General features: G+C 52.5%; 7 protein-coding genes across 7 annotated transcripts; 2 read left to right on the top strand and 5 right to left on the bottom strand.

Annotated features, from left to right (window-relative positions):
• J4E93_002001 (Type I Iterative PKS) lies at positions 1 to 7,073 on the bottom strand (the record flags this gene model as incomplete). Its single annotated transcript, XM_049339949.1, has 4 exons — positions 1 to 6,162; positions 6,311 to 6,509; positions 6,574 to 6,646; positions 6,698 to 7,073. The coding sequence occupies 4 exons, from the start codon at positions 7,071 to 7,073 to the stop codon at positions 1 to 3; spliced, it is 6,810 nt and encodes a 2,269-aa protein (XP_049202271.1).
• A 3,189-nt stretch (positions 7,074 to 10,262) lies between these two features.
• J4E93_002000 (uncharacterized protein) lies at positions 10,263 to 11,292 on the top strand (the record flags this gene model as incomplete). The annotated part of the gene is made up of 2 exons (XM_049339948.1): positions 10,263 to 10,524; positions 10,574 to 11,292. The coding sequence occupies 2 exons, from the start codon at positions 10,263 to 10,265 to the stop codon at positions 11,290 to 11,292; spliced, it is 981 nt and encodes a 326-aa protein (XP_049202270.1).
• A 28-nt stretch (positions 11,293 to 11,320) lies between these two features.
• Positions 11,321 to 11,915, bottom strand: J4E93_001999 (uncharacterized protein; the record flags this gene model as incomplete). Its single annotated transcript, XM_049339947.1, has 3 exons — positions 11,321 to 11,385; positions 11,437 to 11,708; positions 11,794 to 11,915. 3 exons carry the CDS (start codon positions 11,913 to 11,915, stop codon positions 11,321 to 11,323), a joined length of 459 nt encoding a protein of 152 aa, XP_049202269.1.
• A 3,548-nt stretch (positions 11,916 to 15,463) lies between these two features.
• Positions 15,464 to 16,501, bottom strand: J4E93_001998 (uncharacterized protein; the record flags this gene model as incomplete). Its single annotated transcript, XM_049339946.1, has 1 exon — positions 15,464 to 16,501. One exon carries the CDS (start codon positions 16,499 to 16,501, stop codon positions 15,464 to 15,466), a length of 1,038 nt encoding a protein of 345 aa, XP_049202268.1.
• A 358-nt stretch (positions 16,502 to 16,859) lies between these two features.
• Positions 16,860 to 18,269, top strand: J4E93_001997 (uncharacterized protein; the record flags this gene model as incomplete). Its single annotated transcript, XM_049339945.1, has 1 exon — positions 16,860 to 18,269. One exon carries the CDS (start codon positions 16,860 to 16,862, stop codon positions 18,267 to 18,269), a length of 1,410 nt encoding a protein of 469 aa, XP_049202267.1.
• A 249-nt stretch (positions 18,270 to 18,518) lies between these two features.
• J4E93_001996 (uncharacterized protein) lies at positions 18,519 to 19,381 on the bottom strand (the record flags this gene model as incomplete). Its single annotated transcript, XM_049339944.1, has 3 exons — positions 18,519 to 19,242; positions 19,282 to 19,288; positions 19,339 to 19,381. The coding sequence occupies 3 exons, from the start codon at positions 19,379 to 19,381 to the stop codon at positions 18,519 to 18,521; spliced, it is 774 nt and encodes a 257-aa protein (XP_049202266.1).
• Positions 19,382 to 24,396: 5,015 nt separating this feature from the next.
• On the bottom strand, positions 24,397 to 25,560 carry J4E93_001995 (uncharacterized protein; the record flags this gene model as incomplete). Its single annotated transcript, XM_049339943.1, has 1 exon — positions 24,397 to 25,560. One exon carries the CDS (start codon positions 25,558 to 25,560, stop codon positions 24,397 to 24,399), a length of 1,164 nt encoding a protein of 387 aa, XP_049202265.1.
• Between the last annotated feature and the right edge of the window lie 768 nt (positions 25,561 to 26,328).

The following is a 26,328-nucleotide window of genomic DNA, read 5'->3' as shown; positions in this document are numbered from 1 at the left end:
CTACTCCTTCACCTCTTCCTTGACGAACTTACTCTTCCCCGCGACCTTGACGGCCAACAGCCAGATACTGATATCACTCATGATATCCACAGTCCCAACGTCCGCTCCGATAGCCTTCGAAAACCAGTTCCGCATCTCCACCGCGACCAACGAGTCCACGCCGTACCGATAGATCGCCTTCTGAGGATCGATGTCGTCCTTGCTGACAACCAAGAGACTGGAAAGCTGGTTCTGGATCGCGTCGACAACGATATCGGTGGCTTGAGCGAGGTTCGTGGCCTCTGAGAGCTTGTACGAAGGGCGATTCTTGGCTTCGGCGGTCGCGGTGTCGGAAGAGAAGCGCGAAGGGAGCGTGTCGAGATAGTGGTACAACGGTCGCGTGCTACCGAGAGGTGCCACAATACCCATGGCACGGAGATCAGCCGGCAGGGTCAAGGGTGTGATGATCTGGGACCCGACGGTGCTTGCATCGACGCGCTCGGGGTCACAGACGAAGCGTAGCAGCTTGTAGATGTCACTCATGGGCACCTCCTCCAGCATGCCCCGCACGCGGAGCAAAGCTTGTACTTGCTCGTTCTGAGCGACGTAGCCAACGCCGGTGACCATGCTCAGAGCGAGGGTGTGAGCACGTTGGCCGTGACGCATGCGATGGGCCGCTAGTTCGTCCTGATATGTGTTGCCAACGGTGTAATTTGATTGACCAAACGAGCCCATGATGCCGGTGGAAGATGACAACATGACGAAGAAGTCGAGATCGGCAGGTAGAAGCTGGTGTAGGTTCCAAGAGCCGTCTACCTTGGGCGCGAGTGACTCGTGCCACTTCTCGCTCGACATCTTTGCGAAGGAAGAGTCGCGCATCACCATTGCTGCTTGGACACATCCTTTGATTTGCGGAAGAGCTTCGAGGGACGCAAGGGTCTCCTTGAGCTGATCATAGTCGGCGACGTCGCATACTGGAGCATACACTGCGGCGCCTTGTGCCATCAGTCCTTGCATGAAGTAATCGCGCTCAGATCCAGTGCCCTCGACTGCTGATCGTGACGGCAAGATTAGATGCTTGGCTCCATTGTGTACCATCCACGTAGCAATGCTCTGGCCGATACCGCCGAATGCGCCAGCGACAAGATAGCTGGCATCCGAGAGGAATAATGGCTGGTCAGAATCTGGGGAAAGTTCCACCTCAACAACGTCGTCGCCGTCCATCTCGATGACTACTTTTCCAAGCGTCTCTCCATCTTTGAGCGACTGGAAAGCCTCCTGAACCCTACTCTGCTTGAACACGGTCGGAGGTAGAGACATAGTGATCTTACCACCTTCAATCAGTGATAGTACATCTTTGAAGATGCCAGCAAATAGATGGCTCTGTGCTAGATCCTGGAAGTTGACGCTTACGAAAGTAATGTTCTTCGATGTAGGAGGTACCGAAATCTTATTTGAGCCATTCGCGGTGGAACTGAAGACGTCCTTTTCTCCAACGCCAACGAAGCGTCCGAACGAAGCGATACATGGCCAAGAATCTTGCAAGAGTTCTTCAGAGCCCATCACAACATCGACACCTCGTCCTCCTGTCAAACGGAGGATACCATGTTGGAAGTCGAGGCGGCCAGTGCGGAACACGTTCAATGTCGGAACGTTGAAGTTCTTCTCCAGGAAAGCCGCTTCTTCAGGTGTGCTTGTAGTCGCGAAGATTTTCGTGTATCCGTGGAGAACGGCGATTTGGAGAATCGCTTGGCCGAGAGTACTAGCAGCCTCGTGAACCAAGATGGACTCGCCACCCTGTATACCGACACACTGCTTCAAGCCGTAGTAGGCTGTGCAAAATGCAACTGGATAGACGGCGGCATCGCAGAAGCTCATACCGCCCGCCATCTTGTGCAGTTGTGAGAATTTACAGCAGGCAATTTGCGCAATGCCATCTCGTGTTACGCCGAAAACGTGGTCACCGACCTGGAAGCCCCCATCGTGTGATGAGCCGGTGCGTACCACGACTCCGGCGATCTCGCTTCCGAAGGTCTCATCATGAACCTGGCCAAGTGCTACCGAGACGTCCCGCATGTTGAGACCAACTGCCTTGATTTCAACAACGACATCATCCGGCTCCAGCTCCCCAATGTTGTTGGAAGCCTGCTCATAATGCAGTGTACTCAGGATTCCTACCGCGCCAATGGTCAACTGGGGGCTGTCAAGCTCGCTCCAAGGCTTGGTGACAGTGACTAAAGTATCCTCGGTAGGCAGTGCTTGAGCAGTGAGTTCTGGGTCGTCGACCACACGTGGAATACAGAGCTGGCCGTCAATTTCGCAGTATTCGTCCTCCGGGTCTGGCTGTGGATCTAACAGTGTCTTGGTAATCGTCATAATATTTGTAGCGGCTGCGTCCAGTCCATTTGCCGGATTGAGACTGATGCTTACGAGCCGATAATCTTCAGATTCTGTTGCTAGCGTACGTACCAGTCCTGAAACCAGGCCTTCGGTAGGGCTCTGATCAAGAGCTCGATGCTGGAACGTGACCCACAACAGGGCATCGACTTTCGATACCAAGGTCTTGATCTTCTCGAACTCGTCTTTTTGCATGTGTCGAAGTAGATCTCCATCCAGACCGGGAAGAAATACGCAGGTAGCCTTCTCAAGGTCATGTTCTGGTACAGAGCTCCATGCTACCAAGGCAACACCAATCTCGTCTTGCGCAGACATTGTTCGGCGAAGATTCTGCATCAAGTCCACCTGCGATGAATCCGCTTCATCATAGATGATGTGAACGCAGAATTTCGAAGATGCTGGTGAGGTAGACGAAGTTGTCGGCTGATCGAAGCTAGCTGGCTTCCAGTCGATGCGGTATAGGCTGCGCGGCACGTCCTTCTTCTCTGTGGATGAGTCGCTGCGACCAATCGTCGTAGTCTCTAGATCGCCGTAGAAGCAGAGTTCTTGTGTATCGGCAAATGCTGCAGTGACAGAGAAGAGCTTGTTGCGGAATCCACGTCCAGAGACCTTCGCATGTACCCTAACATCTTGCGCATCGGAAGATTCGCGCAGCAAGTTCGCAGAGAACCAAGCGTTGCTGAAACCAGTTGGCACGGTGGTTGCTGAAGAGTCCTTGGCGTAAATAGAATATGCTGGAAATGTCATCTGAAGTATGGTATCCAGCGCAGCGGGATGAATGAGGTGCGCATCACTGTAGTCAAACTTTGCGTGCGTCTGCCAGTCTCGAAGTCCAATTGTGCCAGCCGCTTGATTGTTTCGATCCCACTTAACATTGCGCATGCCCCGGAAAGTTGAGCCATAAGCGAGCCCGGCCTCATCAAATGCACCGTAGATGTCAGCGCTGTTGATATCGGCGCGGCATTCGTCCAAAGCCGAATGGAAAGAGAGCATCTTCTCATCCAGCGCTTTTGCATGTTCACTGTTTTCGCCTGAGTTCTCGTGGTGTTCGTCGTATTCGATCGAAATAGCTCCGGCACAGCACAGGTGCCATCCGCCGTCCTCGTAGACGAAGAGGGAGAACTGATGCCACATGGAACCGGGCTGCATATCACGTGATTCCAGCATCCCGGGTCGGATTGTGAGCTGAATCTCAGTACCGCGGGGATCAGCCGAAAGTGTCATAGCCTTCGTAAACTTGACATCTTCGAGCTTGTAGCCCGATGCGCTCTCAGCTCGCTGACCATAGTACTGGCGCATAGCTTCAATGGCCATGGCAAGCATGCCCGCCGCAGGCATGAGGCAAAGACCATTAATTTGATGATCTTTGAGATATGGTGACTGATCTAAGAGGATGCGGTTCGTCCAGCGTGCTTCAAGTTCGTTCCAGTCAGGGGTGCGCGAGCCAAGAAGCTCGTGATGAACGAACTGTGTCTGACGATATTGAATGCTCGTCCTGCCTTCAAGCCAGTACTTCTTCTTGTCTTCGAATTGATAACGTGGAAGTGACGGCAGGAAGTTGGGGCTGGAACCGCTGTCCATATTCACTGCAGCTATGTCGACAGTACTACCCATGGTGTGTAGCTTCCCTGCACATTCCATAGCGGTAATGTCGGCGGCCCGATCCCGGCGCAAGACAGAGATGTAATCGGTTGTAATGTCCCTTCCATATTGTTTGAGGATATCGCCTAGCGGCGAGCGCAGAACGGAATGCGGACCGATCTCGAGGAAGAGGTAGTTTGAAGCATCTTGCCGTGCGCATACACCCTGTAGCGCAGCGGAGAATTGTACTGACCCAGTGAGATTCCGCTGCCAATATTTGGAGGACTGCAGCTCATCTAGACATTGGATATCTTGTCCAGTGACGCTCGAGACAAATGATGGCTGGCCTTCTAGCGGCTTTCCAACTTCAATATCCCGGAGTAGCTTTCCATAGATGTCGGCGACTGAATTCATGTGATGTGGGGAGTGATACGCAACGTTGACCTTGAGAACATGTACTTCGATCTGCGCTTCTTTGAGAGCTGCAGCCAGCTGATGAACGATAGCATGTGAACCCGAAAGCGTGAAGCTGCTCGCGCTGTTATAACAGGCAATAGCGATTGGATCATCGGGATTGTCGACATTCTTCTCGTCCATCATATGCTTCCAAGCATCGAGAGGAGCCTGAACTGCGATCATGGCGCCATGAGATGGTTTGAGAGTTTGAGTAATTGCAACGGCCAGCCCTCGGAAATAAGCTACCATCCAGGCCGACTCTCGTGAAACTGCGCCGCTAGCATATGCGGCAGCGATCTCACCCGAAGAGTGACCTACAGAGATGGAAGCGCGAACATTCCATGAGGCCAGCAGGTCGAGAATAGCAACTTGTAGCGCGGTGCAGATTGGCTGGCTGAGCTCCGGCTGATGAATGATGGATTCTTCTTTTGACTTGTTGTATAGTTCTTCGATGAGAGACCAAGAACTACCGAGAAACTTGAAGTATCGATCGGCTTCAAGCATAGCGCTTCGAAAGGTTTCGTACACCAAGAGCTCGCGACCCATCCCATGCCACTGCGCACCTTGACCAGTGAAGACGAAACAAAGTTTTACGTGTTGTTTGACTCGTGTAGGAGCAGGAAAGGTGAGTTGCGACCGCAAATCTGCCGAGGCGACGCAGGCCGTCTTCCACGGGAATGGTGTCCTCTTCTCAGCCAACGTGTATGCAAGATCACTGAGAAGTTGAGTACGGTCCTCGTTTGCGTGGTTGCTCATCCATGTCCCAAGGGCGGAGACCGATCGCTGAGCCGCACGCTCATCGAACGCAGATAGTATGAACAGTTTCGGGATATTTCTGCCAACCTCACCAAGGAGCATGCTAGGGTCGTCTGTGGTAGAGAATGGGGTGAGATCAGCGAGAGGCTCCGATGATACATTAGTACCCGTGCTACGATCGTCGTCATCTCCCTCTTTCTCCATGGTACCGGAGCTATCCGATTGACACGCAGATTTGCTGTGCTGGATGAGTTCAGTGCAGTGTCGACCATTCAGTCCACGGCTGCTAAGAAAGCTCAGCGCATCGTCTATGACGACGTGAGCGTTGGTGCCTCCGTAGCCGAAAGAGTTTACGCTCGCGCGTCGGACGCCGCTTGTAGGCCAGGCTACCGGTACGCGTGGGAACTTGAGGTTAGGGCCAGCCGCTGCGACAGCAGGGTTGATACGCTCAGGATAAACGTTGGGTGGAATGATGCCCTTCTCAAGTACAAGAAGCGACTTGATGACGCCGGCGATACCGCTGGCGCCCTCGGGATGTCCCATATTGCCCTTGAGCGCTCCGACAAAGATGGGATCTTCAGGCGTTCGAGAGGAGAAGACGTTGTTGATAGCCGCGGCTTCACAAGGATCTCCCACGGGTGTACCGGTACCATGCGCCTCGAAATAGCGTGTGTCACCGAGATCAAGACCTGCGCGCGCATACGTCTCGCGAATGAGGCGCTCTTGAGCGGATTGGCTAGGCGAAGTTATGCTCGGGGTATTACCGTCCTGGCCACATCCAGTTGATCGTATGACGCCGCGGATGGTGTCTCCATCTGCAATGGCCTTGTCCAGACGCTTGAGAATGAGTACGCCGAAGCCTTCGCCTCGGGCGTAACCCGATGCGCGCTCATCGAACGAGTAGCAAACACTATCTTTTGACATCATGTTCAAACTGCTCAAGAGAGCAGTTGAGTCTGGAAGTAGGCATAGGTTGTTACCGCCCACGAGTGACTACAATCGTGTTAGTTATAATGTCAACCTAGAGAATGCTGAACAGGCCTGCAGCCTACATCGACATGAAAACGTGCAAAGTGAGTGGCCTAACGTCGATGAAGGCTCCAGGAGTTGATGTTGCAGATGAGGCGAAGGATTGACTTACCATGTCTACACTTCCAGCTAACAATTCTTGACACGCCAAGTGGAGCGCAACGAGGCCACCTGAGCAAGCTGTGTCAACGGTCATACTCGGTCCACTGAAATCATAAAACCAGCTCAAACGGTTGGCAAGCATGGCCAAGCCGCTGGATCCGACGATACGGTAGTCTCCTGGCATTTGGGCATCTCGCTGAGAGATCTGGCTACAGAGGTACACGTACGAAGTTAGTCTATGTCTCACATGCACTTCGTACAGTCAGAACTTACCTGTACTCTTGAAGTAAACAACCAACGTGAACAGATGTCCTAGTGCCTATAGCTGCTTGCATAGGGATACCGGCTATGTGTAGACGTCAGTGCGTGCAATATTGGTCCTTGAAACTTGACGTACCGTTCTCGAGAGCATGATAGCTTGTCTCGAGCAGTAGACGCTGCTGAGGGTCCATACACTCGGCTTCCGCCGGCTGGATAGAGAAGAAAGGAGCATCAAACCGAGCGGGGTCGTCTGCGAGGAAGTGGCCGCCTCTATTCTTGACAGTACCAGGTCGGTGACCATGCTCTTTGTAGAAACCATCAATATTCCAGCGATTCTTGGGAATATCTGTCATAGTCGATCGGCGTTCCATGAGTAGCTTCCACAGGCTCTGAGCGTCGGTGATATCCTGTGGAAACTTGAAGCCAAAGCCCACAATGGCAATGGGCTCTACGCCAGAGGGTTGGCTCAGGGGCGCCATGGATGGCTCTTTACTATCGGGGGAGGTGTTCATATCGTGAGGTGTCGTGGTTTCAGGTGTTGAGGAAGTAGGGATCGAGTGTGTGTCGCTGGTGTTGGCAAGTGCGACTTTAAGGTACAGGGTAAGAAACCAGGTGCTGCAGTGAGTTATAGTAAGGTGTTGGGGAATGCGGGGCGGCAATCTCACTGCACAGATGAGTGAGAGGCTGCCTGAGCAAGTATACAAAGCGTCTGTTGACGCAATTGCGTGCTCCAACGTGCCTGCCTGATGACTAGCGACCTTGAAACCGCGTCAGGCGGGCTGGGCGCAAACGCACGCCCCCGGAGTTCAACTGGAAGGTGCAATCACCTCATGGTTTCCTAACCAGTAGTGAGTGCGTTGCAACTCTAGAGATTGTACCGCGCATCATGTGGGGGCGCCCTTTCATTGTCTCCGCAGTACCAGGCTACCGGCACCATGAAAGAAACTGCTTCCCGCAAACAGTAGTGATTTGATACTTCAGACTGAGCAACCCACGCTCGAGAGTCGACAGACGAAGACCTAGGCCGTAGTCTGCCATATGAGGCTAGACTGGTGTAGATGGCACCTGGGTATCTGACCCGCGCCCGGGCGTATGTCTTGAATCTCACGAACATCCGGGCGCATGCATGTAATCCGGGGACTGGATTGTTCCGTCTGTCGGGAAGAGACAGCGTCTGAAAATCGCAATAAGCATCGCAATGAGGAGTATGTTCTTGAAGCTCGTCAGGGCCAGATTAAAACTGCAAGATCGGAGTGAGGTGTAAGCTGCTCTCGCATGATCGACTGTGTAACAGAACGGCAAGCCGGCAAGCCGGTCGCTACGGGTAGTCGTTCCCAAGGCCATGCAGCAACGGCACGCGCCGTGATAGAGTATGGTGACACGAAGTAAATTTCCACGACTTGGCGCACTCGCTAACGCCACCAGAGACAATGATAGGCTCCTCGGTGATCGAAATCCTGCATTTTCAAATGTATAAAAGCAACTCTGTTACACAAACATGTCACAGAGCGTATACATTGCATGGCGACGTACTTAGGCTGACGAGTTATTTAGCCACGTAGACTTGCTCATTAGTGTACCTCGTGCCGACCGTTCACTCGTCTCGTATATGCCAACAGCAGGTCGCCCTAATCTATTCGTAGGTTTGGTATCGCGCAGCTCGTGTAGTATGACTTGGCTTCGACTGCCTCGTCGTATAAGCTGACAAATGGCCGAAGAGCCTCCGAGGTATCCACAACCCGTCAGCCGCAGAATCCAGGCCGCGACCTCTGCAACACTTGTTAGCGATGTTGGAAACTTGTCGAGTTCATTCGCTTTCTTTGGCAAAGCATTAGGTTACTGCATGCTCGAAACGACGGGGATGATACTATGGAGTATAGTGCCAAGACCGGGCATTGCATGTCAGAGCATGTGTGCACGTAGGGAGTAAGGTGGCATCTCTCCAGCCCAGAAAGACAGGAATCATCGTGTATGCTCATTGAAGGTGTTGCAGAGGAGCTCCATGATTCTGCTCATCAAGCACCTCGCAAAAGTCGTCCTGACATCCGTCCTTGCAATCTTTCGTCCTGCATCATCCAGGATATTGAGTTACCGTGAAATGATACAGATGGAAGCTTGATGACTGGTGATATGTTCTCCACGGCCAGCTTTCTGGAGGCGTGGGTTTCAGATGGTATGATCATACAGATGGATCAATGAAACCCTACCCTTGTATCTGAGCTCTCAAAGACGTTGTTTGATAACTAACCCTTCCATGACGCTATACATATAGTGCACGGAAGCTGCCATGCCTTCTGACCGATAAGATCCAATATTATGGAGTGCGTATCTCGATCGTTGTCCTGTAGGTCGGAGGCATGGACGTCATCAACCTGACAAAAACTGGCTAATGTGTCGTAAGCTGGCAGGTGCGCATCCTTTTAGAGACGAAACATAGCTCCTAGTTGGCAACACGGTTATTCCTTTCATGGGTTCGAGGTAACTGTAGGAGATTCTGTCGTACTGATCGCGCGAGTCAAGGTTCTTTGTTGCGTTTATAGCAACAACAAGGGTTGGTCATGTGCGCTAGCCAATCAACGTAACTGAAGGAGCTACCTTTATTCGCAAGTCGATTCCAGCGGTATTTCCCATTTTGCCATCAGCCGCGATAGCCTTGAGCCAATCTTGAATGTAGACGTCCAGGCTATCATGTAAGCGTGACCGAGGAAGCGAACCTTGGAAGTCTAGATACCCGATTTACGGAAAAGACATGATTCCGCAGGGCACGATGAGAAAGTAGCGTATTCCAGCAGGCCCTTGTTCATCGCATGCCTCACGTTATGTTCGGCAACAGTAGTAGAGACGGCGAGCCCTCGGGGACATGGCTTCCATATACCCGAGACCCTGTCGTTTCATGCAGCCAGGTACATGGCAGTCAGGATACGATGAGGTTGTTTGTCTCCGGACCTGAGGGTGTTCCCCAATACACATCAGCCCTATGTCATGCATGGCTAGGTGAAGGGCCGAGCACGAGCGGAGGGATGCGAGCCCGCTGAGCCTCCACGTGTTGTTTCAGCCATCAATCGTCTCCTCGGTGTGGGAAGTGTGCACGTGCAGGGTCGTAAGAGCCGCAAAGGCAAGGGTGACAGCCTCCGTGGGTCGAGGTCATTGCGTCGTTGCTGCCTGGGTGAGCTATTCTGGAGTTACACGACCCGACATTTCATCTCCCTGCATCTCGGTGTGCTCGTCTCCTGTCTTTCGGGATTGCACCGTGACCACAGTTGTCTTTAGCGTGGGTATAAGTCGCGTAGTATTGAAGCCAGGGACCGGTCGTGCCTCTTTATTGCTGGGGATGAGCCAGCAAGGCGAGCTATCGTTTCGTGGCACTGCGGGTTGGAGGACGTGTGACCAGATGCTCGGATCTTTGATGGCTAGTCGCGGGCATCGTTGATGGGTCGGGGGTGGGGGCGATGAATGGGTCGAGGACTGCTCACATCGCGACGCGTTTGGGATGAGGCTGGCTGGCTTGGTTCCGAGCGGAATCAAGTCCGACGACGCGGGGCGACAGCGGGGCAGCACATGGCATCGCGCCAGGCTACGGCCATCTCCGACGCTTACCCACGGCCTGCACGCGATAGCTGGAGAACAGTCACTTGTACATAGCTGTCGTTGTAAAATCCTTCATACCACAGCTATACGTATTCCCAATTCTTCATCCGGTCATGACTGCGCAAACCGCCGAAGGGCTCACGCCCGAGCAGCTCGCCTTCTTCAACGAGAACGGCTACCTACTGATACCGGATGCGCTGTCGCAAGAAACGGTCAAGCAGTTATTGGAAGACACGAACAAGATGCTCAACGACTTCTCACTCGACGACCATCCCATGACCAAGTTCTCGACTGGTGGCGACGACGGCGCCGATCACGTTGGAGACAGCTACTTCTTGGAATCCGGCGATAAGGTACGATTTTTCTTCGAAGAGGGTACGTAGCGCGTTCGGAAATATAAAACAATGCACTGACATCTGAGCAGACGCATTCGACAAGTCTGGCTCGCTGACGAAACCCAAACACCGCGCCATCAACAAGATCGGGCACTACCTCCACGAGCTCTCGCCCTCCTTCCGCAATATGTCCTTGTCCGCCCGCAATGCCGCCATCGCTTCCTCTCTCGGCTTCCGCGACCCTCGTGTCCTGCAATCCATGGTCATCTGCAAACAGCCCGAGATAGGCGGCGCAGTGCCACCACACCAAGATAGCACCTTTTTGTACACGGACCCGCCAAGCGCCGTTGGATGGTGGTATGCGCTCGAGGATGCGACACAGGAGAATGGATGTCTGAGCTTCGCTGCTGGGAGCCATAAGCGTGCTGCCATTGAGAAGAGGTTTGTAAGAACGGGCCATGGCACGGGCTTCATCGACAACGAGGGCGCCAGATTTCCCAAAAGCGTAAAGCAGGAAACGAACGGCGAAAAGGAATATGAGATGGTCGAGAAGGAGGAAAGGTACGACATGGGTGAGGTCAAGGCCGGCACTCTAGTGCTCATCCATGGTAACATCCTCCACAAATCGGAGAAGAACACCAGCAGCAAAAGCCGGAACATTTATACGTTCCATGTCATCGAGGGCGAGGAGAAGTACGACGAGAGGAACTGGTTGCAGCCACCCGAGCAAGGGTTTTCGAGATTGTCCAAGGGAGTAACAGCAGCGAACGGGACGGATACGAAGAACAGGCTCGCGAGGGACTGGTAACGACCACGTAGAATTCTAGGTAGATTGATCACGACTTGCTTTGGACGCATAATCCGATGCCGCCCAGTACAAAGGCCATGCCTATCCAGGTGTCTTTTTGGTGTTAGCGAATATCGCTCGTACAGATCAGACCAGGAAACGTACCTCGACTGATAACCTTCTTTTCTGCCCACCACTCTCCCAACACGGTAAAGAGGAACGCGAGCGAGTTGGTGATTGGCACCGTGAGACTCAATTCCGCCTTGCCTATCAATATGAAGAACCATACACTGCCGGTGACGTTCAACAATAGCGGTATCGCATAGGCTGGCCTGCTCAGGACGCCAATTACAGCGTAGAGTACCCCCAAGACCTTCTTCTTCAACCAGGAGTTGTTTGGATCGGTGAGGGCGGGGCGTTGGGGCGGCGTGTAGTTCCTGGCGAATACGAATTAGCTCTGGACATCTTCTGGAAAGGGCAATGACAGGCATGAGATAGTACACGGCGAAACCTGATACGTACATGGCAGCTTTGCGCATGAATGGGGTTGTAAGACCCCAGCACGCGCCGACCAGAAGGAAGCCCATGATCCAACGGAAGACTCCTGGCTCCGGCCCACTGGCCATGGGCGCGTCGGGATCCATTGCACTAGTGTGTGGTAAGGAATTAAGGAAGAGAATCGCAGCAGCAAACACGACAGTAAGAACGTCGATCTCGTCGTTGCTGTGCTGGTATAGTCGTCATTCCAGAGACCCGCGAGCTGCCCATGTCCGGGGCTGACCCACAGCTGTTCGTACGACGCGCTAAACCGCCCGTGCGCGCCTGGGCAAGCCTCAACACCACGCTGCCATCGTGAACGCGTACTTTCTGGCAACACCTCCACCATCACAAACGCGGCAACCGACGCCCGCCAGCCACTCAAGGTTTGCAAATCATGTCGAAGTATGATGACGAGTCTCTGCATCGGCAGTGTGCGATGGATCAAACCAGACACATGAGACGGAAGACAATGCCGCCACAATCTGGGAAGAACAAAAGCGATGCCCGACAGCGTTGTCGCACATTGAGACAAGACCATCTCGATCCACGATTAGTTTCAAATTGTTTCCAAGCCGAGTGAAGTTGGAAGGTCCACGCACTGAGTCCTTGCGGCTCCCCTAACATGCAAGCCCCGGAGTGCACATCAGATTGGCCGTGCTGCAGATCTCAGGCTATTACGCTCAACTCTTTGATCCACGGCTCTGGTTCCTGCACTAGCTACATCCTGGCCGATTGGAAATCCCCGTCCCTGCATCTGTTTTGGGCCATCGATCCACTTCTCACAACCTGCAGACATGATCCGAAATCGATGAGTCGAAACTGTCTGCGGCATCTGTCTTTGCCGGTTTCTAGGCTTTCGGTAATCGAAGTGGCGAGACCCTCTCGTCGCATTAAAGATTCCGTAATCCACGTGGTCTACTCAACACTCTGAGCCGTGACCCTCATGAGGTTGCTCAGGCGCCCCTCCGACTTCCCTTCTGAAACGACCCTCAGGTTGCTACTTCTCACTCATATGCAGGTCGAGCTTCGGTATACACAAAGACACTACAACAAAGAATGTCATCTACAACCCGATTGTCGTATTACGGGTACCTGCGGCATGGGCAACGCACCTAGTGAAAATACCCAACAACTGGTATGTGGCTGCATGAGCACGCACCGACTATCGTTACGACATGTTCAATTACCCTAGTCGCGGGCTCGAGAGGTTGTGAGGCACGGGCGGTGCGAACGCCTCAAAGCTACCTGAAACCAAAGGGTTGGGGCTTGGTCCCCCCATGCCAACCCCGGGTCAACCCAATTCGACCTACTACGCTAAGTATAGCTGGAATGTACACCGAGTAGGAAATGGCTGGTAAGGTATTTTGCCATATTTGGATGCAAAATTAAGTCTCTCTAGTCTGGTTTGTCTAGCATGTTTGTTACGGTGCATCATTGGCACGTTACAGAAGTAGTTCGTGCAGGCCTGTAACCACCACAGCGTATCCATCAGTCAGGTACAAGTACCGTCTTACTTATTGCGTTTACTCGCCACCAATTCTCCTACATCCTTCAACGTCACTCGCTCGCCTATCCATTGTCGGTCAACATAACCAAACACGCTGCAAACCTGCTTCCTTTCATCGCTGTAACATCGACACCCTACCGACACTATGCCAATACGGCCGACTAGCGACAAAGAGGTCGAAGCAGTCGATATGGACCGCTTATTCGAACAATATGTCGAGACAGATTTGCTCAATCATTTCAACGATCGCACGCCTAAGCAATCCACTTCAGATAACTCGACGCATCATTTCGAATCGTCTTTGTCAAATAGCAGCGACTGCTTTGGCCCTGAGCCTATACTCGATCGGGAAACACAGACTGCTTGGCACAAGGCTCTCGAAAAGTACGCACAAAACGCAACCTCGTTTCGATCTGATGATCCTGCTTCCTCTTTCTATGTTACATCGTCTTCCGGCGTTGATTCTCGTAGCGACTCCGAGTTGCTAAGCTTCGAAGATCTCTTTGAGCTGGAGAGAAGTCACTCAAGGTCCACCTCTCAGCCTCCTACATCTCGGCCCCACCCTTCTGGACGATCTGTCAAAAAGACTCTGTCTTCTCACGGTCAACCAAAGTATCGTGGCATTACCAAGTCTACGAAGAGACAACATCCTTCAGTCTCGGCAAAGATGATGCAATCGTCTCATTTCCAAACGTCCATCGCGAATGCCTGGACTCGCAAGACGGCCAGCCCCACAGAACCTTTCACGAGAGCCTCGTCACATGGTATCGCTTCGCCCCCGCTTTCATGCAATCTGGATCAGCAAGAGCGCAACAACGGAGGCGTTGCCCATAATCACCATCAGGCTTACACTAACAACTATGCGAGCCTGCCAAACGACAGGTCAAACTATACGAATTATCAATTGACTCCATGCGCATCGCCAGCAATGGGCAATTCCAGCAATCCTGACAGCGGCTTCAACGATAACATGGGACTCGCCTATTGCTCTTCTAGCACGTCGAGTGCGGCTCTTTCAGCCTTGCAGACCCCGCCCTCCTCTCTACAATTACCCGTGACAACATGGGACTCTCACACCTCGCCAGCTCTGGACCTTGGTTTTTCAGCCTCGTGCGACACTAGCAACAGCCTTGAGACAGCAGGTTGGTGGAATGAGAACGACCCCACCGCTCAGCCGCCATACTCTACCAGTTTTAGCCAAAGCAATCTGCGATCTACGAGCCAGAATGTGAGATTAGAAGGACTAGGGATTTCCTACGACTCAGCCGCATACAATTTTGGCACTATGAACGATAGCTATTCGACACCCAGAGCCTCAGCCTCGTTCGATATGGCTAGCTATGGAGCCATGTACAACAGACCATCACACCATTACGCGCAACCGCAAGTGCTACCCACCAGCCAACCAGTCTCACGTTCTCCCTCGCCGCGCGTCGAGCCGCGCTTTCATCGCCCCAAGTCAAGTCAGCATCGCTCCAGCCAATCGTCAAGACGCAAGTCTAGCCATTCATCGCGGCAGTCCTCGCGGCAGACAAGCGCAAGCAGCGGCGGCGTCGGCTTCGTAAACTTCACGCCAGACGACAGCCGCAAGATCCTCACGGGCGTCGCGCCCAGCGGTTCCAGCAAGACCAAGGCACGACGAGAGAAGGAAGCCGCCGATAAGCGCAGGAAGCTTAGTCGAGCGGCTATGAAGGCTGTTATAGAGGCTGGTGGCGATATCGATAGCTTGAGGAGGCTGGAGCGGGAGGGATTGATGGTCATGGAAGGGTGATTGGTAGTGTATCTAATGACTTTCAGAGTTTTTGTTCATGTTGGGTTTCTTTCTTCGCTCGCTTTATACAGGGCTGTTGTTTTACATATACGATTTTAGATGAGGGTATTATGTGTTCACTGCACAATGAGTAATGTATGATTGAGTATCTCTATAATCCTCGGCGTGCGCGATCTGTGTACGCTCCTTGATGTTGTTGCTGAAGTACTTCTGGCGAGTGACTCCATGCTACATCGTGATCATTGCAGCTGCTGCACGTGAACGACTCGGCGGATACAACCCGTTGGGGCGCATGCACCCGATGCTTGAGCGGCATGAGATGCCCATGTCTTTTACTTCTGAATGTTTTTGGATGCCTCGACTTTCATCCATCCTCAGCCGGCAGCCTCAACCTCCAGACGTCCAAGCACAGTTTCTACAACACCCTTGGCGCCAATTCCCCTCTCTACAGCACCAAGGCTCTGCTCTTCTGCCTCTAGCTCAACAGCACCTTCGTACACCTTGACGATCATATCCTCATCCACCTTCGCACCACACGCTACTAGTCCCCTAATCAATGTGCTGACCCTGGTAATTTCCCGCATAACAGCTGGCTCAATCTCGTCGTTCTGGCTCGAGTACAGCGTCTCGGTTACACTTTCGTCTAGCCTGTTGATACCCACTTCTTTCGGGTCCGCGTTCGTCGCAATGTGCTTGCTGATGAAGATGTATCCGTTGACACCAAGTACAATGTCGATTTCGCCTGCCGCGGTGTTCAGCGTGAACACCTGCCGCCTACTCCTCACTACACCACCCTTGCGACTCAGTATGCCACCTCCAGCGCCACTCAGACTAGTGAACAAGCCATTCCGCAGTTTTCCGTATTTGAGCGATCGCGTGTGGAGGGATGCGGTGCCGTCTTGGTGCAGACTCTGCACTTCGGCGACGAGTAAGTCGCCTTCTTGGAAGAACGTCCGGATGTTCAGTTCGTCTACTGTCGTTCTGCGTCGCAACACTCCACCGGGCAAGTTTATACTTGACAAAGGCAGGTTTGCGTGCATTGGCGCTGCGATGTCCACATTCCACTTCTTCGTTCCCACTGTCATTATGCGTCCTACGACCAAGTCACCAATCTCGGGTTGGTATCGTGCGCGCAACGGTTGTACAGAAAGTAGTTTGTTGGTCTTGTGCAGGGTACCGGCGACGGTCGATATTATCGTGGTGGAGGAAGGAGGGAGACTTGGAATGTAAGTGCCGTGGCCGCGCATCCATTGAGGGTCGGAGGTTATGTGTTCGCCGGGCGTTACTATCGATTTCGAGCCGGAAGTCGCGAAGTCATCGTCTTCCATTTCCACATCGGAATCGTCGTATTCGTCTTTCGCATCGCGCCGTGGTGGGAGAGGTGCGCTGGGTGGGAGGATGGATATTGGCATGGTGAAGGATGCGCCTGTGCAGACGGCGCGTTCTGTACGGAAGGTGTAAAGAATGTTATCAATCGGTTCGGTTATCGCCAATCGTTTTGAGCTAGTCGAGGCTGCGTTCGTGTGATATCGCGGGGGTGTTGGTGATGTTGTCTATTGCGAAGAGCTTCCGAAATTTTGGCGGGGATTGAAGCTTCCCCGATGATCCCTGCCGAGCTTTCCGGATGAGGCCTAGTCTTGACGCGTCCACCTCATGGCAGTCGCGACAGGTCCGACCCGACGTCATCCATCAACAGTCGAATCTCGCTACCACTCCCTCTCGATCACTGCTGCATCGCTGCTCCGAACGGGGGTCTCGGATACAAGGACCATGGCACCGACAACACCATCTCCTGTCGTGGCCAGCTTCAACGAGCCCTTCATCTCAGCCCTGGATGCTGCGGCGCCGGCCAATGCGAATGATGACCCAAGCTACTATGCCCGCTATCCGCGGTCCCTGATCACCTCCTCCAATCTCGACACTTTCATGACTGGAACTGGATCTGCAATCTACGAATCATTGGTGCCTCTCCTCGAGTCTACTAGCCGCGAGCTTATTCTGGTCACCTGCTTCTGGGCTAGATCGACAACTCTAGAAACACTGAACGAGGTTTTGAGAAGACTATCCGACAAGGCTGTCAGGAGAGGGACGGACAAGATCAGAGTTCGACTTTGCTTTTCTTCCAGCTCGGTCTTCCAGAAGCTATTTCACAAGCAAGCCACTTCAGGACAGACATATCCGCCTTCAGCATGGGTGAAGAAGTTGGGCTTGCCTGACCCGTCTGAGCTCAATGGACTGGACCTTGAGATCAAGTCTATATTCATATTACCATTCAGTGTCATGCATCCCAAGTTCATCATCATCGATCGGAAGACGGCAGTGTTACCAAGTTGCAACATCAGCTGGGAAGAATGGTTCGAGGGTGCCGTCACCCTTACTGGACCTGTCGTCGAACAGTTCCTCAAATTTTATCGTACTTTCTGGGAGCGGCGGGAGGATGTTCCGACTAGTCTCGACGTTCCCGACAGCGCTGTGGTAAAGCTTCACGGTGCGCTGAAATCGTCTGCACTACTGTCGGCTCGCAGTATACATACCGTCTTCCTTCCCAGCCCACACCGTCGTAATCCGCGATTTAGTTTCGTTGGAGCTCAAGACACCCTTCGAGCTCCGCCAACGCCTCTGAACGTTTTCATACTCACACTCTTCGCAAAGGCTGAGAGAAGCATCCGTATTCAGACGCCAAATGTCACTGCGCCACCTGTCCTGTCCGCTATACTCAGAGCGCTTGCACGCGGCATCGACGTACGCATTCTGACCTCGGAACGTCTCATGATACTCGAGCAGTTGGTCACAGCAGGAACCACAACATCACGCTGCATCAAGAAGCTCATCAAACGCTATCAACAGCTGACCCACGACGGTGGCAATTCGAACGATGAGGAAGCAGCTATGGCGACTCCCAAGCCCGGTCGTCTACATGTATCATACTTCGAGCCGATCGGTGGACCCAAGAAGAGGGGCAATGAAGCAGGAGAGCCCCAACAGTCGCATCTCAAGATGACTATTGTAGATGACGAAGTCCTCGTCTTAGGCTCCGGGAATCTAGACCGGGCGAGTTGGTTCACAAGTCAAGAGCTAGGTGTTGCCTTTTTCGACAAAGAAGTGGTCAGAAAGGTTGGAAGTGCGGTTGACGAAGGTACACAGGGAAGAAGCAAAGTGGTGTTTGACAGTGAGGGCTAGCATATATCGTGTAAGACAAGCGCTGCCTAGTGCATTGGACTACATGTACAGCAGTGGCATCAACGCACTGTTCTGTCGACCGTGAACTTCTTCCCATGACTCAGGTTGGCTGTGGAAACATCTAACCAACTGTCAAATTTCCTCACGAGCTCCGAGCTTACGAAGTCGACACACTCTTTCCAAGACTACCGCTTCAGACCACCATCCCCAAACAACCTCCTCATCGTCCTTCTCGTCTACACGGTCAGTTTAATCCTTGATTTCGACGAGATCCGCAAAGCATGTCGCGATCTTCTCAGCGCACCCGTTGGGACAGGCTTTGGTGTTGGGACCAGCATCTCCATCGGTTGAATAGTCTCCGCATCTGAGACCACGGATCTTGACTGTAAGCTTGCGGGTGCTGAGATATGTACGACAGCCTTCGAAGTGCTCTTCGATCTTTTCCTTGTTCATGCAGAAGTGAATCCTACCGACCTTGTTTCTGTGGTTGTGGTAGTCATCTAGGTCCCCAGCCAATATAATCTCGACTGTGAGCTCCTTCAGGGCGGGAAACTCTGACTGCCAGGCGACGGCCGGATTCCCGTTCCCTCTAAGTTCCTTCCGTATTGTTCGACGCAGTCTGGAGCTCTTTTCGGTGTCGAGGAGGACATTCCACGAGTATGGGAAACTGGGGTTTTCATTCATCCTGTTCCAACCTAGTCTGCAATCCACGAAGATCTCGATGGTTAAGTTCCGAACCTGTTTTGCGACAGACGTGGGCGGTCGCGGGTATTGTAGGCTAGCGCTCGGCCAAGAAAGGAGGAATTGGTTTTCTCCCCACGAAATCTTGGCTAGTCTATTCATATCTTTACTGGTGAGGAGCAAAGCCTCATAGCCAGCCATCTTTGCACGAATAGGATGAGTCATGTGCGTGAGAGCGCCATTAATGTGGAGCCGGTGGCCAAGGGTCGCCAGTTTCAGCTCCTCTGGTAAACTGTTCCATGATGCTGGAGCGGAGGAGGCCTCATCGCACATGCTCGCTAAACTCGTTAGCGTGCGAGATGGAGGGTGATGAAATAGGAAGACTTACTATCCTTGGACGACTCTGCGTTGGTTTCTTTGTCGGCGTTCATGCTGTGGTGTTTGCTTGACGGTTGATGTGAGTGGTTGTTTCGGGAGAGTGGGAGAGACCGAGGGAGCAAATTCAGCACACATTTATCTGGATGGCCACAAGTTAGCCCGTTATGGTGAAATGAGGGCAAAAAGCACGTTGCTGAAAGGTGTCGAATTGACTTGGGGTCTACCTACGTGTTCTACGCAATCCTTTATTGCCTCGGAGTGAAACGAAGTCAACCCTGCGAGCGCCGAATAAGCTTTCACATTGAACGTCCGTCTAGGCTTTGTGATGAATATACACAGTGCATACATAGCGTTCCCATTCCTCTATTTTATATAAATCTCTTTCCCTCAGGTGTAATCTTTTCACCGTGTGAGCCGAAGAGCGGCCCACTAGCAACCTTAACGAACCGAATTTCACGAAATGGCGACCGAGGTGTCGCAAACCACGATTGTCCAGTCGAGACTCCTGGACCTATCTAACGAGCTGTTGATGCAAATTCTTGGATATTGTCTTGTATTTGACAAACCTATCGCGGCTCTGATGCACTCAGTGTACAAGGGTCGTCTTATTCGACTTGCTAGCATCAACAAACGGCTATACGACCTAGCTATGGATGTATACTGGAAGGAGAACGAGTTTGTCATCGGACTAACAAAAACGAACACGCCATTCTTCAATCCTCGTAGAGCGATGTATAGCTTCATGTATCCAAGTCCGCCAATCGCCTCACTGGTGCGTAACTTGACTTTAGATCTGCGATTTCAGCCGGAGCTCTACAATGGCGACCCTCGGTACCTTCAAGATATCTTCAAGCTAGATGGCGACTGGCTGTTCCTAGTCCCCAATAGATGGGCGCCGTCCCAGATCCCGGTTACTTTGGGTAAATGCACGGAGGGTGACACCCGTATCCCCGAGGGTACTCCGGCACAGGATCCTGTGCGTTGGCAGCAGTATTTCCACCCCCAGGTGCTCAAGATCATCATTACTCTTGAAAATGATGGTGAAGATGAGGCGTGCTTCATGGCTGAGGGTACTTTTCCATATTTAGGGCGTTGGCGTGGACTTTCACTCGAGCAGCGCAAGAAAGATGCTAAAAAGGGGCTCCGGGGTACATGCTGCAACGTCGATGCGAAAAAGATTGTGGTTGAGGTCCGAGGTATGAAATGCTCGGGTGGCGACGGATCGGGTATTTGTGGTGGTTCTTGCGCGAAAATTATCCAAGAGACGTTGCAGCGCATGGTCCGGAAAAGGTAGAGTTGTCACTTGGTATGGTTAGTACGTAGTATGATTGAAGAGCGCGAAATGCACGAATCTTGACTTGCTCTTATCCCAAAGTATCACCATGCGGCCTGCACTTCGTTTGCTGCAAGATGTATCCATTAAATGTGTAAGTTTTACTCAGATCAGCATTCTACCTTTGGATTTAACGCCTAGCCAAGGCCAGTTATTACCGATGTGTGATGTGCTTAGGTACCAAGCACTATTTTGGGTGCTGTTTCTCGCGATGCTGCTTGATCGCTTGACCAATTGTCGACAAAGTGGTCTAAAATGTTGTGATATCTAGAGCTTGGATTGAATTTGGGTTCAGCTAGTTCTTCGCCAGCAGTAGCGCAGGCACAGGTATGAAGGGGGCTGGCGATTAGATAATCGGGTGATGACGTCCCCCATCGTCACCTTCCCGAGGTCCTCGTCAGGCATCGCCGGAACCGCAGTCATCTAACTCAATACAGGTGTCGTGCACGCTTATCATGAATCAATCCAATTCCAGTAGTCTACACTACATTTCACGCTTGCTATTTAGTGAAGGTAATATCCCTCGTCACAAACCCTTCGACGCGACGCGTTAATTCCCATTGCGCTTCATCCTCCTCAGGATTTCGACGGCCCACAAAGCCCGACCGATCAAACGTGACTACGCCATCGAAGGGCAGATGCACGGGTTCTCCTCGGCGCAATAAATAGCACTCGTCGAAAGACATGGACCCCCGTACCACGCTATCCTTAGCAAGTTCGAGGATTGCTGCATCCTCACCTGACAAATACCTCAATTTGAGATGAACTAGTCCCGTGAAACCAGCGCGATCTTCTCCGGACAACGTTCGCAGTAATTGCCAGTCGAATTCGCATAGACGAGTCTGGAAAGTGATATGACGGAGCTGAGGCCGTATATTCATGGGAGGCTTAGCCAATATCGAGTTTGGGAATACTAGAGAGTTGGTGAACTGCATGGTGAAGTTATTCTCTTGGTAGAACACAGATTTGGCCATCTCAGCGATGTCTGGCGTCATTCTGAGGTACGGAAACAGCTCCCTTCGTATTACGGTGTTGATGTTTGCTGGCCATAGTGGAGAGGGATACAGGAGGTTATAACGAAGTATCTCGAGTTTCAGTTCAGTCGGTAACTTGCTCCAACCCCTTGCGAATCCTGGTGTTGCAGGACCAGCCGGAGAAATCGTAAATTTGTTGTCGCATCGAATTCGGATCGGTGTATACGCGTCTATTTGCATCGAGCAGGGTGCTGATATCTCCAAAGGCTGCGACGAGTACACTGCGAAAGTAGCTTGCTTTGGTATGTCCATAGGCCAGTGGATTTCTATCACTTCTTCAAACTCCTCATCTTGCCCTGAAGTCCTTCTCTGTGCGCTCACTAAGGCTGTCTCAGGGGTTGTAGCGGACATGGCTCTTGCACTACGTCTACCTCGTTCTCAAAGAATACTGCGGAGATATTGTTGATTTTAAGATGTCTCTGAGAGGCACGCGTAGTCTGGAAAACTAAGGCTGGGGTTGGTGATATAACTCCATCTTGGTATAAAACTCGGACTTATACTGATATTTACTCGCTGTGAAGCTTATCAATCATAACGGTTGCAGTACAATTTACAGCGCATGTGTATGTTGTTCGGATTCAATAGTAGCTTACACAGCTCTTGATATACAGCATGTGAATTCTATGCGTTAAAATTAAGTCCGTTCGAAGGCCTTGCGCCTCAGATTCAGACGAAGTGACGGTTTCAATGCAAGTCTCTTCTGTTATTCGAACAGAAGCTTTCGCGTACACGCTGAGGGCAACAATTTTCCTGATGGCGGCCGGTCAGAGATCTTTGGCGGTTCTGTGGGCTCGGAGTTGAGACTTGCGTGGGTGCTATACCAAGCTGTGCAATTAAAGTCCGAATTGCATTTCTCTCTTCTCGCTGTTGCCTAACTACTTTCAAGGCGCCAGGCTTTTACTCATCTGCTTCTTCGCCGTTAGTAGGCTAGAGCACCTCAGTTCCTTATAACCGGAACAATCCACCACATACTCTCAAAAACCACCCTGTTCGCTTCTACTTTCCCCTCGAAAACACAAGCCATGGATGTGCCTTACTTCCATACCAGTAAAACCCCATCGCGTGCACACGCTTTCGGAACTGCAGCGCCGCCAGATTGCTCACCCCAATCTGCCTCATGTACCTCTTCACTCGGTCTGTCACAAGATTCGCCTCTCATCATTCAAACACCGCTTCATATGCCTGCGGGATCATGGCTTTGGATCACGGCCCCCTCAGCGTTACAGGTAGTCAGTACTTGTGCTGTCACCAAGAGCGTCACACAATTGGCCTGCACCAATGTCCTATACCTCCGGCCCCACTGGAACACATGGCTTATACCTTCACTGCCTCTAGACGCGTCTTTCGCTACAGGCTGGGAAAAACTTCCCACAGAACTGAAGGTCCACATACTAAGCTATAACTTGTCCTTTTACGAAACGGTCGACCTGTACGAAAAGAATGTTCTGCCAGCTCTGGACCATCATCTCCGCATGTCCCCCGAGATTGCCAGCCTCGCAAAGGAGATATTCTACTGCCAGAACACCTTCCGCATACAGGTCGGCCCAATATTCAGAGGTCCAGGCGTTCCCATATTTGCAATCGCTCACAATTTGATCCGGCACATTGTGGTCGATGTCTACATGGGTTCCTTTACCGACTGGGAAAACTTGTCTTGGATCTCTGAGGGGAACACTGGACTTTCAAACTTACGACACGTCAGCGTCAGGGTCAATTGCCGTGGAGCCAGATGGAGTCCTCTAAACGATGATACCATCGCGCAGCTTCTTAAGTGGGTACATGCCAGATGTGACGAGTTTATCGTATTCAAATGCAAAGGCGAAGTCACATTCACTGGTAGGCTGTGGCAGAGCGGCAATGTTCCCTCGATTACCAACGGCATTCAGAAGGTGGAGGCGCTCATGAGAAGTAAGGTGGCGTTTGAAGAAAACCCCACAGATGAGATTTGAGTAGATTTGAGTGGAACACATATTGAAGTTGTAGAGTTCGGGCTGAGAAATGCAGTTGCATCGGACATGGGGACGACAGTTGTATAGCGAGAGCGAAAAAGATATTACATCTCGTAGAACATACCCAACATCCAAATCCTCAAGAGAGATGGAGTGTCGTGCATGGATTGTATTGCAGTCAGCCATTACCGCCGAAGCGCATAATCAGCATCGTAAGCTCACTAGCATCTCAGCCAGTTGATGAGCGGAGTAGGGTGTCTGTCTTTACAGAAAGAGTATATACAAGCTGTGTGTGATCCACGTCCATCGTATCATCTATCATCAACCATACGCCATAACGCCAGACAAGCGCCAGGACTATGAGTAAATAACACTGCGTACTCAGGTGCAGGAGAGTGTGGTGTGAGTTGAGCAAAACGGTAGATGTCGGTATAGCCCAACCATCTCTTGGTAAAAATAAAGCGGTGAAAGTAAACAAGAAGTCCAAAATATGATCCACATCAGCACTTGACGGATCGTCCCAATTGCATACCAGAACCATGCAGATCGAGAACCTGGGGGGCATGCCAACGTAATCCAATCAGACCCAAAACCATTTCCAGCCCTTGCTGCGTGTGTAAATAAATGCGCAGCCATAATCTATGTTGAATGTGAGGGGTATGTGATGTGTAACAGTCGTGTCTCGTACGGCTTTGTGCGTGTTCGCAACGTTCGCCAGCTCTATACAGCGCGATGCTGTAGCGTGAAAGGGTCTACATGGAGCCCATAGCAATGAGTGCCTCGATGGCGTCGCGCTCAGCGCCGGAGCCGGCTACACCAGCTGGTGCATTAAAAACGGAAGAAGTCAAAGGAGAGCCCGCGTTCACGACGTGATTACCGTGGGATGCATGTGGAACAGTAAGGAAAGGTTTGTACGTGGGCGTCGCAGTGCGTCCGTGGTGAGGTTGAGGCTGAGGCAGAGAGTGGGCCTGGGCGGATATGCTCCGGTAGCGCGGGTTGCTCGTCTGCGTTCGGCTTAGATAGTTGTAATCGCGGTGTTCTCGGCGCGGACCGCGGCGGGTCTCGCGAAGAGCTTCAGGCCCCATCGTCGCCCAGTCTTCTTGATCCGTATCGTCGTTAAGTTCTTCCTCCAAATCCATGTCGGAAGCCGAGTCGGATTCGGTGCTGCCCTCAGAGTCGTCCAGCGACATCTGGTCAGCCATTTCTTCGTCCTCGCCCTGGCGGTGCGGCGACCACGAGCCAGCATTCCAGCTGCCAGAGTAGACGTCGCGCTCTTGTCGCAACTTGGGTATTTGGAGGCTGCCGCCGATGCTATCGACACTCGCCGGTGTTGCGCGCCCGTTTCCAGAGCGCTTACCACCGATGGGCATTCCTGCAGTCTGAGAGCCGGAGCCAGCTACACTCCAACGCCCCCAGCCAACCTTCTCGAACTTGACCTCTCCGTGCAGACCGCCGCCGGCGCGATGTTCCAGCGCAGCAACGACTAGCCTACGGGCCTTCGCAGGAGGTAGCCCAGAGAAGCCAGGTACCGCGTGTGTCAGATGCGCCATCATCTCGCGGATAGGCATTGCGCCGTGGCCTTCGATGATGTCTGGCAGGTGGTGCTTGGCCAGCATCAGCGCCGTAATCTGGCGCGTCGCATCCAAGCCCGCCAGCGCCTCCTTGGAGAGCGCAGAAGGCTGATCCTGCGCTGCCGCATGTTCCACCGCATCCTGGAGATCTATATCCATAGACTCCTCCTCTGGTGTGTGCAGGCGCCCGACGACGGGCATGGGGCGTCGCTTGTGCGCAGGGAGCGTCGGGGATATGGAACTCGGAGGCGTAGGGAGAGTGCCGGTCGAAGCAGTGTGGCCGCTGTCCTGGCGTCCAAAGGCCATGGCGATGTTGGACATCGGCTTCTGGGCGGAAGCAGCCATGTTTACTGTTGGGAGGCAGGGGCTGACGGGTGAGTCAAAGCGCGAGCTGGTCGGTAGTCGCGCTGGATGAAAAGGAGGTCTGGAGAGCGGAAGAGTCAGCAACCAGAATCTCTGATGTTGGAGGGTTCACAAGGTGAGTTTGCAGAGCGATGCAACTCGTCTTGCGGCAAACGCACCAGGAGCTTCGGCTTGCACTGTCGGGTATCGACGGTACGGTGTTCGGGCTGCAGCAGGAGTTTGGGCGTAAAATTGAAGACAAAGGTAGAACTGCTTTGTGCGACAAGCGAAATGCAGTTATGGGGCGGATATGCGTTGGCGTTGGGTTGTTATAGCAAGCTGCAGCAACGTAGCTTGTGCCTTCACCGTTCCGAGAGGTTTAGCGATCGGCGATGGGATCAGCGAGTCGGTAACGGGAGGATGCAGGTAGCGTGTCGGGGCAGCAGAGGCGAACGGTAGTAGAGGCAGAGACGTGCAAACAGCGTACAACGAGCTATCAAAGAGGTTCAATATTCGGGTGTGGGCTATGTTATGAGTCTACGTACGAGCAAGGCAGGGTCGCTATGATAAGGGCTCCTTGGTTCCGAAGGCAGCTGGTTCCAAGGAAGGCACGCGCATCTGACGGGAAGCTACGACTCGTGCCCCTGTCAGCCTTGTGATTGGCTCGGAAGCAGCTGACTGAGTCCTTGACAGCCACACACCTCGCACAAGCGTCATGAAACCTCGCCCCTCGCAGCAGCAGGGACTCGAAGCTTAGAAGAAGCAGGGCAA

This window comes from Alternaria ventricosa (genome assembly GCF_023758065.1).
Source record: "Alternaria ventricosa strain BMP 2768 chromosome Unknown scaffold_3, whole genome shotgun sequence".
Taxonomy (NCBI): Eukaryota; Fungi; Ascomycota; class Dothideomycetes; order Pleosporales; family Pleosporaceae; genus Alternaria; species Alternaria ventricosa.
The sequence above is the reverse complement of the archived record's forward strand: the minus strand, read 5'-3'. Positions and strand labels throughout refer to the sequence as shown.